The sequence below is a fragment of the Manis javanica genome, chromosome 2, assembly GCF_040802235.1.
Source record: "Manis javanica isolate MJ-LG chromosome 2, MJ_LKY, whole genome shotgun sequence".
Taxonomy (NCBI): domain Eukaryota; kingdom Metazoa; phylum Chordata; class Mammalia; order Pholidota; family Manidae; genus Manis; species Manis javanica.
In genome coordinates this window covers 87,167,144-87,185,404 of record NC_133157.1, presented here as the reverse complement: position 1 = coordinate 87,185,404, position 18,261 = coordinate 87,167,144, and the positions used below count along the sequence as shown (strand labels likewise).

The 18,261-nt window shown below is 34.9% G+C and overlaps 2 protein-coding genes across 2 annotated transcripts in view; one reads left to right on the top strand and one right to left on the bottom strand.

Annotated features, from left to right (window-relative positions):
• Positions 1 to 18,261, top strand: part of LOC140847731 (endogenous retrovirus group FC1 Env polyprotein-like) — a 491,917-nt gene that overhangs the window by 204,816 nt on the left and 268,840 nt on the right. The window lies entirely within an intron of this gene.
• Positions 1 to 18,261, bottom strand: part of LOC108387533 (uncharacterized) — a 127,160-nt gene that overhangs the window by 44,869 nt on the left and 64,030 nt on the right. The window contains 2 exon segments of the mRNA XM_036991201.2: positions 4,039 to 5,908; positions 10,110 to 10,205. Of these exon segments, the coding sequence (XP_036847096.2) occupies positions 4,039 to 5,908; positions 10,110 to 10,205 (1,966 nt within the window).

Below are 18,261 nucleotides of genomic sequence, written 5' to 3'. Positions count from 1 at the left end.
AAGTTTTTTCTGAAAAATCTGCTGATAGCCTTATAGCTATCAGTGGACTTCCTTGTGTTCATCTTGTTAGGGACAGTATGTGCTGCCAGTACCCAGATGTGTTTCCTTTCCCACACTAGGGAAGTCTTCAGCTGTTATTTCTTCTAATAGACTTTCTACCCCTTTGTTTCTCTCTTCTCCTTCTGGGAACCGTATTATGTGAACACTGTTCTATCTGGAGTTGTTGCAGAGCTCTTAGCATCTTCTCATTTTTAGAAGTTTTCTGTTCCTCAGCTTGGTTACTCTCTACTACTCTGTCTTCCAGCTCACTGATCCATTCCTCTGCCTCCTCTAGCCTCCTATTCATTCCCTCTATTGTATTTTTCACTTTGGGTATTGTATTCTTCTGACTTTTTATTATTTTCTATTCTTTTGTTGAAATTCTCATTGTCAGTGTCAATTCTTTTCCCTGGTTGTGAGCATCTTTATAACCATTACTTTGAATTATCAGGTAGATTGCTTATTTCCATTTCATTTAGCACTTTTTCTTATTCTTTTCTTTGGAACATATTCCTGTGCCTCATTTTGTCTGGTTCTGTTTGTTTCTATGTATTAGATCAGTTATGTCTCCTGGTCTTGAAAGTAGTGGATTTATGTACTCACTAGATCTAGATGCTCCAGGGCTATCCCCCGTGTGGGCTGTGTGCACCCTCCTGTCATGGCTGAGGCACAAGCACTGTTGGTGGTTTCTGGGTTAGGCCAATACTCTGCCTGGCTGCCAGCAATGGCTGATGAACTATCACTGGCCTTTGCATTTTGGCTGGGGCAAGTGCGCAGGGGAATGCTGAGGCAGAGCTAGTGTAGTAGATCAGAGTTTCAGAACTGGCTCCTGCAGGCATCTAGCTAGCTGGTCTAAAGAAGAGCTGGCAGACAGCATCCAGAACCTCTTCTCTGGAGAGAGCTCCCTCAGACCCCCGCCTCTAGCACACTTCCCTAAGTTAGTAAGTCTCTTTCCAAACTGCTGCTTTTGTATTGTGTCTAAGTAATCAACAGCATGCTGGTCCTCCACAAGTGGAAGACTGGCACTCCACAGCCCTCCAGCTCTCCCAGGCATCCAGCTCTGTTAATTTTCTAAACCTAATGCTATGGGGACTTATCTTCCTGGAGCAGATCCCCAGGGCAAGATGTGCCAGTTCCTGGGTGTTTATCTCCTATGTGCTCCATTCCTGCCTTCCCCCCATGCCAGGACAGAGGAAGGGCTTGCATCCCAATTGATCATGGATCTCTTCCTTTACCCTTCTCAATGCAGTCTTTTTCACTAGGTGTAGAAGGTTTGTTTTGCCAATCCTCAGGTTATTCTCAGAGTTGCACTATATGTAATTGCATCCTCAGTATGCATCCTGTTAGAAGTTATCACAGTGACCTCCTATTCCACAATCTTCCTTTCTTCTTAACTGGGTTGGATTATTGCATTATGAACATTCTTTACATATTATGGATACAAGTCCTTTGTCAGATACATTTTTCTTCAATTTATGATTTTCCTTTTCATACTGAAATCTTGAAAAGCCGACACTTTAAGTTTTAATAAATTCAACCTCTCTGTTGCTTTAATGTTTCATGCATTTAAAAATCTGTCTCAATGTACCACTATAGTTTTTTCTGGTTTACTATCAAAATTTATACTATTAGCTCTCCTGTTTAAGTCTATGATTTATTTTGAATAAATATTTAATTATAGTGTAAACATCAAGGTGCACTGAAAAAGAGCGATATGCGTTTATTTTATTACCTTTTCTGAAAAAAGTCATCCCTTTCCCATCAAATTACCCTGGAACATTTGGCCAAAACCAACTGACAACCTTCAGTTATAGGTCAGATAAGCAGAGAACAGGAGAGCTTTGCTCCTATCTGTAAAAGAAGAAAGCAGTTGGGCAGCCTTTAAATGAACCTTTCTTGAATTCATCTGAGAATGCAGGGCACAAAGTCTGGACATTTAGGTGGCTCCAGGGAGAAACAAGAGCTCAAGAAGTTGCTTAATTGAGAAAGAGAATGCCAAACACCATATAGAATGACCTAAATGGAAAAGCTAGACAATATAGAAGATTAGACAGGTTATTTCAACAGAGGTATATAAATTATAATAAACTTTAAATGCTAGAAATAAAAACAGTAACATGAGAAATGCCTTCAAAGGGCTCATCAGTATGCTCAATACCTCTGAAGAAATAATTAGTGAAACTACAGATTATCTATTATCTATCTTTGTGTGTGTGTCTGTGTGTATATGCTTTAATGTATATACTTTTAATGTACTGGTGACCCTAAGATGATGAAAACATAGAGAAACCATTGTTTGCCTTCTTTGAAAAGAGACAATTTAGTGACAATGTCCTTCCCTATGATCACATGTCAGAAAGCAGCAGAAGAAAGGGAATGTAGTGTGGGATTCTAAATTTGCAGATGATTCCTATAAAAGTTTATTTGTTGTTATACATGGCAAAAAATGTACTGTCAGAATAGTTCTAAGCAAGGGGAACATAATACTATTATAATGAAGTTGAGTTCCAATACACATATAAAACAAGTACCTATTAAATGGCATGCACATATACAGTCATATCGAGAACTCAGAAGGTATTCATATACATTCAATGCTATTCAGTTTATGCAATTTCTTTCTTGTTCTTTTAAAGCTTATTCTAGTGGATGTCTATTAATATTGTATATTTCCTTAAATATTTTAATAATATATGAAATAATTTTAATATGGCAATTTCTGAGTAAAAGCTATTACTTACCTTTTTCAAATTGAGATTTTCCCCTTAAGACATATTCTGAGATTAAAGTTTGATGACATGTTGAAAACTTTCATACATTTACAACTCAATTATCAGATATTTAATGAGATATCATGTTTTGGTAAAGGATTTCCTACAATGAAATTCTGGATTTCTTCCTCTAATATTTACCTAACTGATGAGGAAGAGTTGTGGATAAGAACTACTGTAATTCAGGATGTTCTCCTGTATGGTTCTGACAAAGGTTGAAGTTATATGTCTACAGAAATCATATTAATAGACTTTGTTAACTGAGGGTTCGTAAGTATATATCAGAATTAACTATACCCAAAGCTATAAAAGCTCAGCAGAGAACAAGTTTATTTCTTTGCTGCAAAAACTCTTAATAGTCTATACAGAGTAAACAACTCCATTCCAGTCATGCTATGACCCTGTTTCATTACATAATGTACTTTACCATTGTCTGTGCATGAGCCCCATAGTTTTGCTAGGGTAATCTCCATTCTGATAAAAGACAGGAGAGAACACAGAGAATTTGAAGGACATATTCAGTGAGACTTGTCATTGGCCCCCAATTCCACTAGCCAAAGGTTACTAATATGACTCATTTGGATACAGAGTGGCTAATAAGTTTAGACTAGTGTGCCATGAGGGAGAAGAGGAAATGGTTATTGGTGAAAAATTAATAGTCATATGACATACTGGATTATCCCTGTGTAAGTCAAATTGAAGATTTGTAGTGAAAGGATTCCTCACATCCATTACCTCATTTTTTGTTTGTGTTGACATACTACAAGGTCTCTAGCCTCTAAGTATTTTCTGTTGTACTCAGAAAGCTGGTTTTTGATGAAACATTACCACACACATTATACTAGTTTTCTCACTTGTGGTTTCTCTGATGCATAAGTTTTGATTGCTGGCACAAATTTTTTACATTTTCATTACACTCCCAGAGCTTTTCTGCAGTGTGAGTTTTCTGAGGACTAAGTGCATGGAGTAGAGCTCATATCCACTATCTTTACAGAGTTTCTTTGCTGGGTGAGTTTTCTTATCCCCAAAGACTGCATTCTGGATAAAAGATTGCCCCTGAAAAATACATTCCAAGACTTCTCTCCTGTATAAGTTCTCTGATGCTTGAAGTTTGGAATCTTGCAGAGGAAACTTCAAGTGTTTATTATATTCATAGGGGTTTCTTCCTATATGTTCTCTTTTGTATTATGAGATTTGATTTCCAGCTCAGTTTTTCCATATTCTTTATATGTTTAATTCCCTATGGGCTTTCTGATGTTCTCTAAGGCTTGATTTCTGACTGAAAGTTTTCCCACATTTATCACATTTATAGGGTTTCTCCCCTGTGTGAGTTCTCTGATGTACCCTGAGGTTTGATTTCTGGCTGAAAGCTTCTCCGCAGTGATTACAATTATAGGGCTTCTCTCCTGTGTGAGTTCTCTGATGTTTTCTTAGAACTGACTTCTCACTGAAAGCTTTTCCACACTCATTACATTTATAGGGTTTCTCCCCAGTGTGAGTTCTTTGATGTCCTCTGAGGTTTGATTTCTGCCTGAAAGTTTTCCCACACTCATCACATTTATAGGGTTTCTCCCCAGTGTGAGTTCTGTGATGTACTCTCAGGTTTGATTTCTGGCTAAAAGCTTCCCCACAATGATTACATTTGTAGGGTTTCTCCCCTGTGTGAATTCTATCATGTCCTCTGAGTTGTGATTTCTGACCAAAAGCTTTCCCACATTGATTGCATTTATAGGGCTTCTCCCCTGTGTGAGTTCTATGATGTTTTCTTAGACCTGACTTCAGTTTAAAAGCCTTCCCACATTCATCACATTTATATGGTCTTTCTCCAGTGTGAGTTCTCTGATGATTCCTTAGGCCTGCCATGTGGCTGAAAGATTTCCCACATTCATTACATTTAAAAGGTTTCTCCCCTGTGTGAGTTCTCTGATGTACTATGAGGATTGACTTGTAGCTGAAAGATTTCCCACATTCATTACATTCAAAGGGTTTCTCCCCTGTATGAGTTCTGTGATGTACTCTTAGACCTGACTTTGCACTGAAAGCTTTCTCACATTCATCACATTTATAGGGCTTTTCTCCTATGTGAGTTCTCTGATGTTTTCTTAGACGTGACTTCTCACTGAAAGCTTTCCCACATTCATGACATTCATAGGGTTTCTCCCCTGTGTGGCTTTCCTGAGGCTGAATTAAGTGTGAATTCGTAGAGCAGGATTTTCCACATTCATTACACTCATAGCTTCTTACTGCTATGTGAGTTCTGTGATGTACATTTAAAGTTGACTGGTAACCCAATGTCTTGGTACATGTGTCATAATCAGAGGATTTGTCTCTCATGTGAGTTCTCTGATGTACTGGGAGGGCTGAATTATGGTGGAAACTATTTCCATGTTCAAAAGGTTTCACCTCTGTATGAATTTTCTGATGTTCTCTAATGTGTGATGTTTGGCTTAAAGATTTCCCTTCTGGGTCAGTTCTTTGAGTGATCCTACTCAAATTATTTCTGTTTTCAGTATACTCATATTCATTAAACTCACAGTGACTCTTCTCTGAATTACTGCCATGAGAGACTATCAGTGTTGATTTATCACATTGTTTTGCCCCAGACTTACTGAATTTATGTAATTTCACTTTTCGGTGGGTACTCTTAGATGAACTGAGGGAGGTCTCTTTAAGGAAAACTTTTCCACATTCATTATATTCAAATGCTTGCTGTAAAGTCTGAATTGTCTGATGTGGAACATCTTCCTCTTTATGACTAAAGGCTTTCACATTTTTTCTATAAATAAAAGGTTTCTCTCCACTTTTACTTCTGCTTTCCTTAATACTGAGGAGCCATTTTTCGCATACATTAAGTTCATGAGCCTTCTCTCTTGAACACTGACAGTGTGAGGCCAGTGAGCTGAGACACAAGTAAGGTCTTGTAGTGTTAAATTTAGATGGCACTGATCTGGCAGGAAAAATGTTTATAGCCAGGTTACATGGTTTTCCCAAAATTTCTTGCTCTGTAGTCAATGCTTTGTTGGTGAATAAAACTTGCCACAAATGTTTGCCTTGGTTTTCTAGGCTCTTCTCTGAGAATTGATCAGGTTGGGATTCTTCTAAAACAGGAGAAAATTAAAAATACTTTATGATAGTTAACATATTTCTTATGGAATGAGAATCATATAAACATGCCCTATTATGTATTTGACTCCTTGGTTTCTGACTCAGTTTTCAAACAATAAAGTAATTTCAAGGGTATTATTGTTAAAAAAAAAACTCTTTGTAGTAGAAAAAGAGGAAACTAGAATATAAGTCTATTTGGCATTTTAAAGCATGATTTTCAAAACTGTTAAAGAAAATGTAAAGTAAAAGAACAACTGAGAATGAAAGATATATTTGAGTGTTGTATCTTGGGGACAGAAAAATAGAGAATGCAACAAAGCTTATGGCACTAAAGTAGATTAACAAAAACCAATAGAGAATAGCTTTTAGTGGGCTTATCTGAGCTTGTATTAGGGAAGAATATCTAGGCTAGGCTGGAGTCTAGGGTCTTAGTGAACTATAGATTACAATATAGAATAACCATTAGTCTATGTGATTCTAGTTGGAGTTCCATTCTACTTATCAACACTAAAATTAACTTGTAACAGCACCAACTTCCTCATGTTGAAAGAAATCATCTTATGTACTATAATTTAATTCTCTCATTTCCAGTGGAAGTGAGAAAACACGGGAATTAAAATAATTTTTCCACTCATACTGGAGTCATCACTCTATCCTGGTTCTGGTGACTTGTTCAGTGGTAACTATCTCTTAGTCATCAAATCTTTCCAATTTACTCACTCATTTCCCCAAAACAAGTTTTGGCCCTGACCAATCCTTAATGCTATTTACCATTTAGTTTTCAAAATATCTAGCATTTATTGACTCTAAGAGCCTTAAGGATCATGTTTCCACTGTTCCCTAGACAGTTTACAAGTACCCTTTATATTTACTCACCATAAATTTCTTGTGCATATTTAACCATTATTGCCCTGTTCCTACCCACACTTCTACCGAAATGTCAGGCCTATGCTAAAAATGTTCAAAGGCCTTGAATACACTGCCTTCAATACAAATAGATGGTTTATGTGATGTGATTCAAGGAAAGAAAGGTTTACACTAATTGCATGCTTGTTACATGTTCTAGCTACCATCCCACTTCTCTATTGTCTTCTCTAAACTTGACAGGATACCAGTCCCTATTAAATGATTTATTTATACATACTTTACACTCACATTCTTTCCCTAAGTTACCCTCCATTCTAGCCTTAGAACTATTTAGAATCTAGATGCCCTTCAGGCAGGGTAAAGCTATTTTCCTCAGATTTAACAATAACAGCAACAACAGAAAGGTTTCTAACATCTTTTCACAAATTTAAGCAACATTTATTTTAAAATGTGAAAGAAGTTTCTGCTTGTATCATTCATTTTAACAAGGACAGAGACCACTCATTTGTGACTGATGATTTTTAAGGTAAACTTAAAATTCAGGAGGCATCTTAAAATTGATGTCCATACTTAAATTAAGTCCATACTTAAGAGGGCAGCATCTTTTCTTTTTTGTACCCAAAATAATGGTTCACTTTTCAATCAACAGCACCTTGTATGATATAAAATATATTTAATGCAGCTTTGCTCACCTTTCCAAATAAAACCCTCATTGTGACATTGTTTGCACCCTCTGTAATATAAATTAAGTCTGCAGTCCATAAAAAACTGTGATCAGTGCCAACCTGATGATTCAAAAAGTCCTTTCTGAGTGAATTAACCAATCACTTAAAAAAAATACTCATATATGATATATACCAGAGTACGGAAGAGTAAGGAGACCATTCTTTTGGGGGATTATAATCCAGGTGACGAAGGGAGCTCAGTCATAACTAAATGTTATCTGGCACAGTCTCATTTTCTTTGACACATCCATCAAGTGGGTTACGAGTTTACAAAAGGAAGAGATAGAGTATTGCCTTAAGTATTCCAAGATTACATTATAGAAGTGGGAATCTGATCCAAAACATAAAATGAGTAATAGTGCTTTCTTTCCATTTCCTAGTGGAGGTTAGCTATTTTATTTATTTTTACTACAAGAATCACCTTTTGCTTTATATTTTATACTATTATAGTTTTATCTTTATTATGTATTCCACTTTTTTTACAACTTTCTTGCTTTCTAAAATAAGTATGAGACTAAAAATTTTCCTCTAAGTACTGCTTTATCTGTATTTCTAGAAAAACATTTCATTTAAAATTTTTCTGTATATTGTGTAATTCTGACTTACTTTTTTGATAAACCAGGCTTTTAAAACGTATGTATTCCAATAGAAGGAGGTCATAGAGAAGGGCAGTATAACATGGAGAAGACAATGACTCTGTAACATCTTACTACACTGATAGTAACTGCAATAGAGGGGGTGAAGACAATATGGGTGAATGTTGAAACCACTGTGTTGTTTATGTGAAACCACCATAAGATTGTAATCAATGATACTTTAATTAAAAAAATAATTAATTAAAAAGTGTTCATTACTGATTTTTAGAGGGATTTCAATTTTTCTTGGATTATTTGTAATTTATAGTGTTACTGAACAATAACATTTCTACTTTGTGGAATTCATCAATGTCTGCCTAAAATAATTTTTTATTTCATCAATGTTCCAAGGTCATTTAAAAAGGAATTTTTTTTTCAGGATAGAGTTTTGAAAGACATTTAATAGATTCAGTATATGAAATAAGGTTTTTATAATTTCTAGACCAAAGGTTGGTACCATTTTTCTATAAAAGGCAAGAGAATAAATGTTTTAGGCTTTGATGGTCACATAACCTCTGTTGCAATTTACTCAATTCTGCTTTGTAGTGTGAATGGATATGGCTGTTTTCCCCTAAATGGTGTTTTTACAAAAGGAACAGCAGGCAGGATTTGACCTATGGACCATAGTTTGCTGAGCACTATTCTAGAGTCTAATGGCTCTGGTATGAGATTAGAGAGGCATATTAAGGTCTTCTATATCTGATATATTCCTATTTCTCCTTGCAATTCTTGATGGTTTTTTGTTTTGTGTATCTTGACAATTTATTTGGTGCACTAATACCCAAAACTTTATTATATAGCCTTTAAAAACTGTCTTTAGCTTAATCAAAATGTCACTCACCTGTTTTTATTCTAAATTGAACGTTAAGTATTAGAGAAATAAATATTGAGTTATATCTATGCTTTTGGCTTAACAATACATGACTGTATTTCAAACTTTCTAAATTATTTTTTAGGCGTATCTCTTTGATACAATCTGACAGCATTTTCTCTTACTAGGTGAATTTAATCCATTTACATTAGTTGATATGACAGATATATTTCTCTTACTGTATGTAGTGTATTTGCACAGAAATTCTTTTTGTCCAAAAAGAGTTTACACAGCAGTCCTGAGAGTGCTACCCTTAGAAAGGCTTGCTTGCAAGATTAGCTCTTGGCTGGCGTCTGGGAACTTAGATGTCAAAACAGTTTCAAAGAATCTAGTCTCTAATGAGCTTTCCAGGTAGACAACATTTCACATGTGTTGTCGCACTCACTGCTATGCATCTCTGGAAGCTTGCACCTGGTTTCCTCCGGACTTTGCCCCTTTTCTCTTTGCTGATTTTGCTTTGTAGTCCTCATTTCATTGTATAAATCTTACGTATGAGCATGACTACATGCAGAGTACTAGAGAATTCATGAACCTGGTGGTGGTCCTGGGGACTCTTGATACAGCTTTATAGGAAATTTTTCCAGTAACAGGTCTGTTTTCTTTGCTCTATCAAACTCACTTTTAACAATTAGGAAGGTTGCACTTTGCTCCAGAGGCTATCCTTTCTAATTACATTTTATCATTCCTTAATCACCTATTTATTTAGATGATATCTAGTAATTCATTATTATACAGTGATAAAATTAGTGGTTCCTTTCTCTCTTCTGATCTGTTCACTCCCACTTTTAGTTGCTTTACTAACCTTTCTTAGTGTTTCATCTTTTTACTGTTAGGTACAAATCCAATTCTTAATTTCTCAGTTTCAAATGGTATACTTAGTGCATGTCTTTTAAAGATGAGAATATCATCATGTGTACAATCCATTCCTTTTGTTAGTTGTCCCCATTCCACATTTTATTAGATCTATTATTTCTACAGTTTCAAATTAAAGGCCTCTGAAAGAAGAGTGCTGAAAAACATTTCAAACTGCTCATTTCTAGCTGATCACTTTGGATTTTACTTTCTTGGATACCTCTGCCAGTATTCAGTAATTCACCTTGAGAACTTCTGCCTGGAAATTCTTTCTTTAATAACCATGGATCTTCTACGTGTTCCAATGTGAAGATCAGTTCTGGTTTTGTAAAGCAGCACCCTGTGAATGGGAAATAATAGCACTTGAGTTAACTGCAGGTCTCACTGTTTCTAAATGAGAGGGAAAGTACAGTTTTAGAAGCACCCCATTGAAGGTGCTTACTGGAACTTTTCTGCGGGGAAGTGATGACAAAAAACATTTTCTTGCACTCATAAAGGATCAGTCTACTTAAGACCCTTGAATCACAAGCCTAAATAACATTAAATCCTAAAATAGTCAATGCCTGTGTTTCAAAGAAGAGGTTTCATGTAGACTTCCAAATCTGGTTATAATGGAATAAAGAAACTGATTTACCCTCCATATCAAATATCTATAAAAGCATACAAACTGTGTAAAATGGTCTTTACAAACTTTAGACAATAGGCAGTGCAGACAGGGATATGTGAGAATATGAAAACAAATGACGTGAACTTTTACTGAGTTTTCAACCCATAGCACAAAAACAGAGCAGCAAAACAAAGTGCGGCTGACTCAGTTGAGGTTTATGTGACAGTATTGGATTTTAAGGAAACCACTGCAACTAGAATTTGTAGGATAAAATAACAGAGATGAAAGAACTGTACTGGTAAAACTGAAGACTTTAACTTGTGCAAGCATGTGAGAAAAACACTCAAGGTTGGGGAATGACCACTGAAAAAAAGAGTATGCTGAAAAATTACCAAAGCAAACACAGAGGTAGGAAGTTCTGTTTCTACCAGCCAGGGTAGAAAAATTGGGTAAAATAACCAGAAGAGTATTTATTGTTTGGCAGAGGAGCCAAATTAACCCTAAACTGAGCTCAGAATACAGCACAACAAAGCTTAAAGCAATCCTTAAAAGGATTAAATTAATTCCAAGTAATTTAACTACATCTTAGAAAAGGCTCCAAGAGATTTAAAATAATTCAGCAAAACTAGCAGTTAACAAAATTTGAAACATCCAAAAATCTACTAGTTATAAATAGAAGCAAGGATATATAACTCTTATCAAGGAAAAAAAAACAATCTGTGGCAACAGAAATAACACATGATAAAACAAATAATAATCAAGGCCATTATAACAGCATATATACACCATATGTTCAAGTCAACGAAAAACATGAACATGATGAGAAAAGGGAATTTATTTAAAAGTTCTAAACTGAAATTCTAAATATGAAAAAATAAATGAAATGAGAAAACCAAACAAACAATAAGAAAACATGCAGTAGGATTAATAATAAGAGTACAGACAAAACTCAAGGGACAATACATGACAAGACAACTGATGACCTTAAGGCATTGTAATGAAAATATGAAAGAAGCTCACAGTGAATGAAGACTGGTAAAATATCAGCAGAGTTATCTGTGATCTATGCAATAATATCAAGTAGTCTAAAACATGAGTAATTACCACTTCAGAAGAATTAAGAAAACATTTGAAGATATAATGGGCAAATGTTCAAACATATAAACCCTCAGATCCAAGAACTCAATGAATTTAAAAAAACATGAAGAAACTGAACTAAGGTACATTATAATCAAGAAGTTGAAAATCTCTGATAAAGGGAAAATCTTAGACAGAGAAAGAAGTAACATGTACATAAAAACAAAGATAAGAATGACTGCCTACTTCTTGTCACAAATTATATAAGCCAGAAGACAGTGAAGTAACAATATTCAAGTACTTGAAGGTCAACCCAAAAGTCTATACTTAGCAAAAATGAGACGTTTCAGACAAATAAAGGCTGAAATAATTTATTACCAACTGATATGTATCATAGGAAAAGTTAAAAGAAATTCTTCATGCAGAAGAAAAATGCTATCAGTTTATCAAATGCTAAAAGGCAGACCTAAATATATGATGTCTACAAGAAATCCACCTTAAATATAAAAACACAGATAAGTTATAAGTAAAAGGAACAAAAAAATAACCATGAAAATATAAGAAAAACTCTGAATGCCTATATTAGTATCAAGGTAAAACTCAAAAGAAAGGAAAAATTATCTGGGATAAAGAGAAATACTGCATAATGATAAAGGGAGTAATTCCTCAAGAGGACAAAATAATCCTAAATGTTGTTCCATACTACTTCAAAATAAATGAAGCAAATAGTGATAAAACTAAAATAACCAAATCCACAATTATGGCTGCACTGTGACAGTACTTTTTCAATAATTGATAGAACAAGTAGATGCAGAATAAGTAAGTACATAGAAGACTTGAACAATATTAACTAACATGACCTACCCTCATCTATAGAACACATCCATATTAAAAAAAAAAAAGACCCAACCGTATGCTGTCTACAATGAACTCACAAATACATTCAAATTGTTTTTCCCTTATAAGGTATTATTTTTCTCCAGCTGCCTTTAAGACTTTATTGCCTATAGTTTTCAGAAGCTTGAATGTCATGGAGTTCTTGGCATGGATTCCTTTCACATGGTTTCATACAGTATGGTGCTCGCCTAGCTTCAATGTGTAGGTATAATGTCTTTTGCCAAATTTGGTAAATGTTCACCCATTATTTCTTTAGAATTTTTTTTCATCATTCCTTCTGGAACTCTAAAGATACAAATGTTAAGAGATTTTCTTGTAGATCCATAGTCCCCCCAAGGACCTGTTCATTTTATTCAGTCTCTTGTCTGTAATGATTGAGCCATTTCTGTTGTTCTATCATAAAGCTCACGGACTTTTTTTCATCTATCTTCTCCATTCTGCTGCTATGTGCATGCATTAAGGATTTTTTAAAGTGAACTTTTAATTTTAATGTAGCTTTAAAGTCACAGAAAAATTGCAAAGATAGAAAGGGAAAATTCCTCTGTACCTGCACCTAATTTGCCCTACTGTTAATATCTTATATTACTAGCAAATTTGTTATGACTATTGACAATTATTAAGTAAAATCCTTACTTTATTCAGATTTTTTTTCTTCTTTGATCTCTTTTCTGTCCCACAATTCCATCCAGGATACCACATTACATTTAGTTGCAATCTTGCCCTAGGCTTCTCTAGACTGTAGGTGATGTGACTGGTTTTTGAACCTCGACAGTTTAGAGGACAATGTAAAAGGGCCTTCAGTGTAGGCTTGTCCGATGTTTTTCTCATAGTTAAAAATGGGGTTTGTATTTTTGGGAGGAAGACCACAGAGGTAAAGGGACTCCTGTTTTTCTCCCATCTCATCAAGGGTACACACTACCAACATGATGCATCACTGATGATAAACTGGATCACTTCTTTAAGGTAGTGCTCGCCAGGATTCTCCACTTTCTCCCCACTCCACTGTGCGTACTGTACTCTTTATGAGGGAGCTACTAGGTGCAGCCCTCTACAGGGGTGGGGAACTATGCTCCAACTCCTTGTGGAATAAACATGCATTATTAGGAATTCTGCATTGGATTGGTCTATTCTCTCCATTTATTTAATCAATCACTTATTTATATCAATATGGACATATGGATATTTTATACTTTGGGTTATAAACCAGCACTACCTTACTTTATTGCTCAAATCATTTCAGATTTGGCTGCCGAGAGCTCTCTCGGCCTGGCTCCTCTCTCCTCTGACATACCACTGTTCTGTTTTGAGCATCTCCTCACAATCCCCCACACTCACCTTGTATGTTCCACGTCCCAGCCCTAGAATCAGCCATTTCTCCAAGGAACTCTGTTTTCTTTTATTGGAGACTAGTACTAGAAGCGGCTTGTACATCTACTTAGATTTCCTGTTTCTTTATCATTTAGTTTTGGAAGATTATGTATTTCTAGGAATTTATCCACTTAATCTACGGTGTCCAATTTGTTGGCATACAATTGCTCAAGGTATTCTAATTATTTTTATTTCTGTAGAAGCTATTTTGTCTCTACTTTCATTTCTAATTTTAGTAACTTGAGCCCTCCTTTTTTTCTTACAGAATCTAGCTGAAGTTTGTGAATTTTGCTAATTTTTTCAAAGAACCAACTTCTGCTTTCACTGATTTTCTCTACATATCTTTCTCTCTTCTCGTCTCTATTATCTCCTTCCTTCTGCTAGCTTTAGGTTTAATTTGCTCTTTCTCCTGTTCCTTAAGGTGTAAAATTAGATTACTGATTTGAGATATTTTTTTCTGGTTTAATGTATAAATTTCCATTTTAGTGTTACTTTCATCACATCCCACGAATCTTGGTATGTTATGTTTTCATTTTCACCCTCTTAAGGCATTTTCTAATTTCCCTTATGATTTCTTCTTTGACTCATTGGTTAGAAACAAGGTTTATTTTCCATGTATTTGTGATATTTCATTTTTCCTTCTGTTGTTAATTCTTACTTTGATTAATCATGATCAGAACAGATAATACATATTATTTCAATCTTTTACAATGTATTAAGACTTGTTCTTAGTCATCCTGGAGAATGATCCATTTGCACATGAGAGAAATGTGTATTCCGCTGTAGTTTGGTGTCATCTTCTTTGTGTCTGTAACATTCAACTGGTTTATGGTGTCATTCAAATCCTTTATTTTGGTTGTTCAATATGTTACTGAAGTGGGATACTGAAATATTATAGAACTGTTTATTTCTTCCAATTGTTAATGGTTCCCTCATATAATTTGGGACTCTGTTTTTGAGAATATATGTTTACAATAGTTTTATCTTCTTGGTGAATGATCCTTTCATCAATCAATATATGATGTCATTTTTTTGTCTCCTTAACACTGTCTGACTTAAAGACTATTTTGTCTGATACTAATATAGCCATGCCTACTCATTTGCACAGAATTTTCCCATTTTTCATTTTCAACCTATTTGTGTCTAGATCTAAACTGTGTCTTGTAGACAGCAGTGTTGTGTCATCTTTTCAAAATTCATTCTTAAGTTTAAAAATCATTCAGGTGTTCAGATTTGATGTCTTAGACCAAAATTTTATTTGTTAATGAATATAAATGTATTCTTAGATAACAAGGATTTAGTTTTTTCTAATAGCTAAAGATTAAACCCATTAATATGTTGTCATTTGAGCAACACTAATTCAGAATATGTAATTATTTGTCAGGAGTGGAATAAAGTTTATTTTTACAACCAAAAATAAAAAAATCACTGTCAGTTCTTGCCTTTTTACAGAATTTAACCCATTTGCATTTACAGTAATAACTGACAAGGAATGATTTAATTCTGCCATTTTGCTATTGGTTTTCCATAAATATATGGTTTCTTTGCTCTCATTTCATCCATTACTGCCATCATCAGCTATTTTTGTTCTAGTACATTTTGATTTCCTTCTCATTTCTGCTTGTGTATATCCTGTATTTTCCTTGTGGTTATCATAAAGGTTGCATATAACATCATAACATTATAAAAATATAACTTAACCTCAATCTCAACATTAAAAACTCTAAAGCTCCATCCTCTACCTTTATGTTACTGATTATATCTGTGTACACTGTGAGTTCAATAACATGGATTATTTTAATGCTTCAGTCTACTGAATTTTGAAGGAAGTAAAAAATGGAACTATAAAACAAAATTAAAATACTAGCTTATCTATTTGTCCATGTATTTTCCTCCACTGGAGATCTTTTTGTCTTCATATGTCTTTAAGTTACTAGTGAGCATCTTTTCATTTCAACTTGAAAGACTACCTTTAACATTTCTCATACGGCAGCTCCGGTAGTAATGAATACCCTCAGATTTTATTTGGGAATGTTAATTTCTCCCTCAAATGGAGGGACAGTTTTATGGCTGTAGAATTCCCACTTGATGGTTTATTTTAGCACTTTACATATATTATCCAAATGCCTCTGGTCTCCAGTTTCTGGGGAGAAATTGGATAATAATTGTATTGAGGATTGCTTTTATGTGAGAGTCATTTCATTACTTTAAAGATTTTGCCTTTTGACAAATGATGTGCCATGATTGGGTCTCTTCAGGCTTAGCCTATTTGGAGTCTGTTGAGCTTGCTGGATTTGTAGATTCATGTCTGTCATAAAAATTGGGAGTTTGTAGGCAATATTTCCTCAAATAATTTTCTGCTCCTGTCTTTTCTCCTTTTGGGAATCCCAGTATGTGTTTGTTGTTCCTTTTGATGGTATCCCACAAGTCCTTATTCTCTATTCACCTTTATTCATTCTTTTTCTGCTCCTCAGACTTGGTAATTTCAAGTTCTATGTTCAGGGTCACTGATTTTCTTTTTTCCTGCCTGGTGACATCTGCTGTTAAAGCCCTCTGTGTGAATATTTATTTTTGCTACTGTATAGCTGCAGAATTGGCTTTTAAAAATTATTTCTCTCTATGCTGGTATTCTAAGTTTATCCATATCGTTTTCCTGATGTCCTTTAGTTTTTTTTGCATGTTTTCTCTTAGTTCTATGGTCAGATATTTAAAAAGGTTCAATAAATCTGATGTCTACGCTTCTTTAGGGACAGCTTCTATTAATGTATTCTGTTCCTTTCAATGAGCCATTTTTTCCTTTTTCTCTGTAGGCCTTGTAACTTTTTGTTGAAAATAGGGCAATATAATGTAACAATTCTGGAAATCAAATGATCATTTCTAGCTTTCTTTTAAAAAAACTGCTTGTGGTTACAGAGGTCTGTTTTGAGGCTTTTCCAAACTATTTTTACAAAGTCAACTGTTTGTAGTGTGTAATCACTGAAGTCTCCGGTCCTTTGGATCATAGCCAGCTAATGTTTTGACACAGATTACCTTGAATGTTAGGAGGTAAAACAAACATCCCCAACCAAAAAAAAACCAAGAAAAATAACTACCTCTTTAGTCTTTGCAAATTGACTCTATTCTTGGACACACCCTTATCTGGGTTTGCTCTGAGCCAAGGAATTAGCCCAAGGAGAAAGCTTAAGGTCTTCTCTGGTTTTTTGAGCATATGTTTTGCCTAGGCATATGTGTGCTTTCTAAAGTTCCCCACTTGCTGAGCTGCCTTTGAATATCCTAATTTTCAAGATTCTTACTCCAGCTTCTACTCTGTGGCTTAGATACTCTACTGTATACCCCGAGTTACAATCTGTTACCCCAGACACTTGTGGACTTGTAGTCCACCTGTGCCTTTTAAGAGCAGGGCTCATCACTTTTCCTGCCTGCCTTATTTTGTTAAACAGAGAAGCACTTTGAGTCAGTTCACAAGGTATTTCCGATGGGTGAGAACAGGCAAACACAATAATTTGCAAGTAAGGTATGTTCTATGTTCTGCTGCTTCTGGTTCAAGGACCTGGGAATGGGGCTGCTGCCTGCTCAAGAACAAGATCACCACTGTGCTGGGAAGGGTAGGTAGGGGTGAGTACACACTACAAAACTTTCCTACATCTTGAAGATAGCTTTTTCTCAATTGTGTTTGCTTGGCTGCTGTAAAACTTCATTTTCCAATGTCTGAACTTCTGAAAAAGCTGGTTCAACCAGTTTTTTGTTGTTTTGATGTAGTTTCTATAGGGGAATGAGAGCTTGGAGTTCCTACCCTACCATTTGGTTGGCATCACTCTCTATTATTGTTGAGTCTTGAGTTCTTTGTATATTCTGAGTACCAGTACTTTATAAAGTATTTGATTAGCAAATTATTTTTGCCCAGTCTATGGCCTGTATTTTCATACTTTTAATAACATTGTTTTACAGCAAATCCTTAAATTTTAAAAATTTTATTGAAGTATATTTGATATATGATTTTACATTAGTTTCAGGTGTGCAACATAGTAAGTTGACAATACATTATGAAAAGCTCACCATATATGTAGTTAAGCTTCAGTCACCATACACACAATATTATTGACTATATTCCCTATGCTGTATTTTCTATTCCTATGACTTATTTTATAATTATTTTACCCATCCCCCATCCCCTCCCTTATGGTAACCACTAATTTTTTCTCTCTATTTATGAATCTACTTCTGTCTTTTTTGTTCATTTTTAAGATTCCACATATAGGTGAATCATATGGTATTAGTCTATGTGTTATCTCACTGATCATACCTTCTAGGTCCATCCATGTTCTCACAAAGGGCATTTTTAATGGCTGAGTAATATTCCAATGTGTGTGTGTCTGTACCACATCTTCTTTACCCATTCACCTACCAATGAGCACTTAGGTTGCTTTCATATCTTAGCTATTGTAAA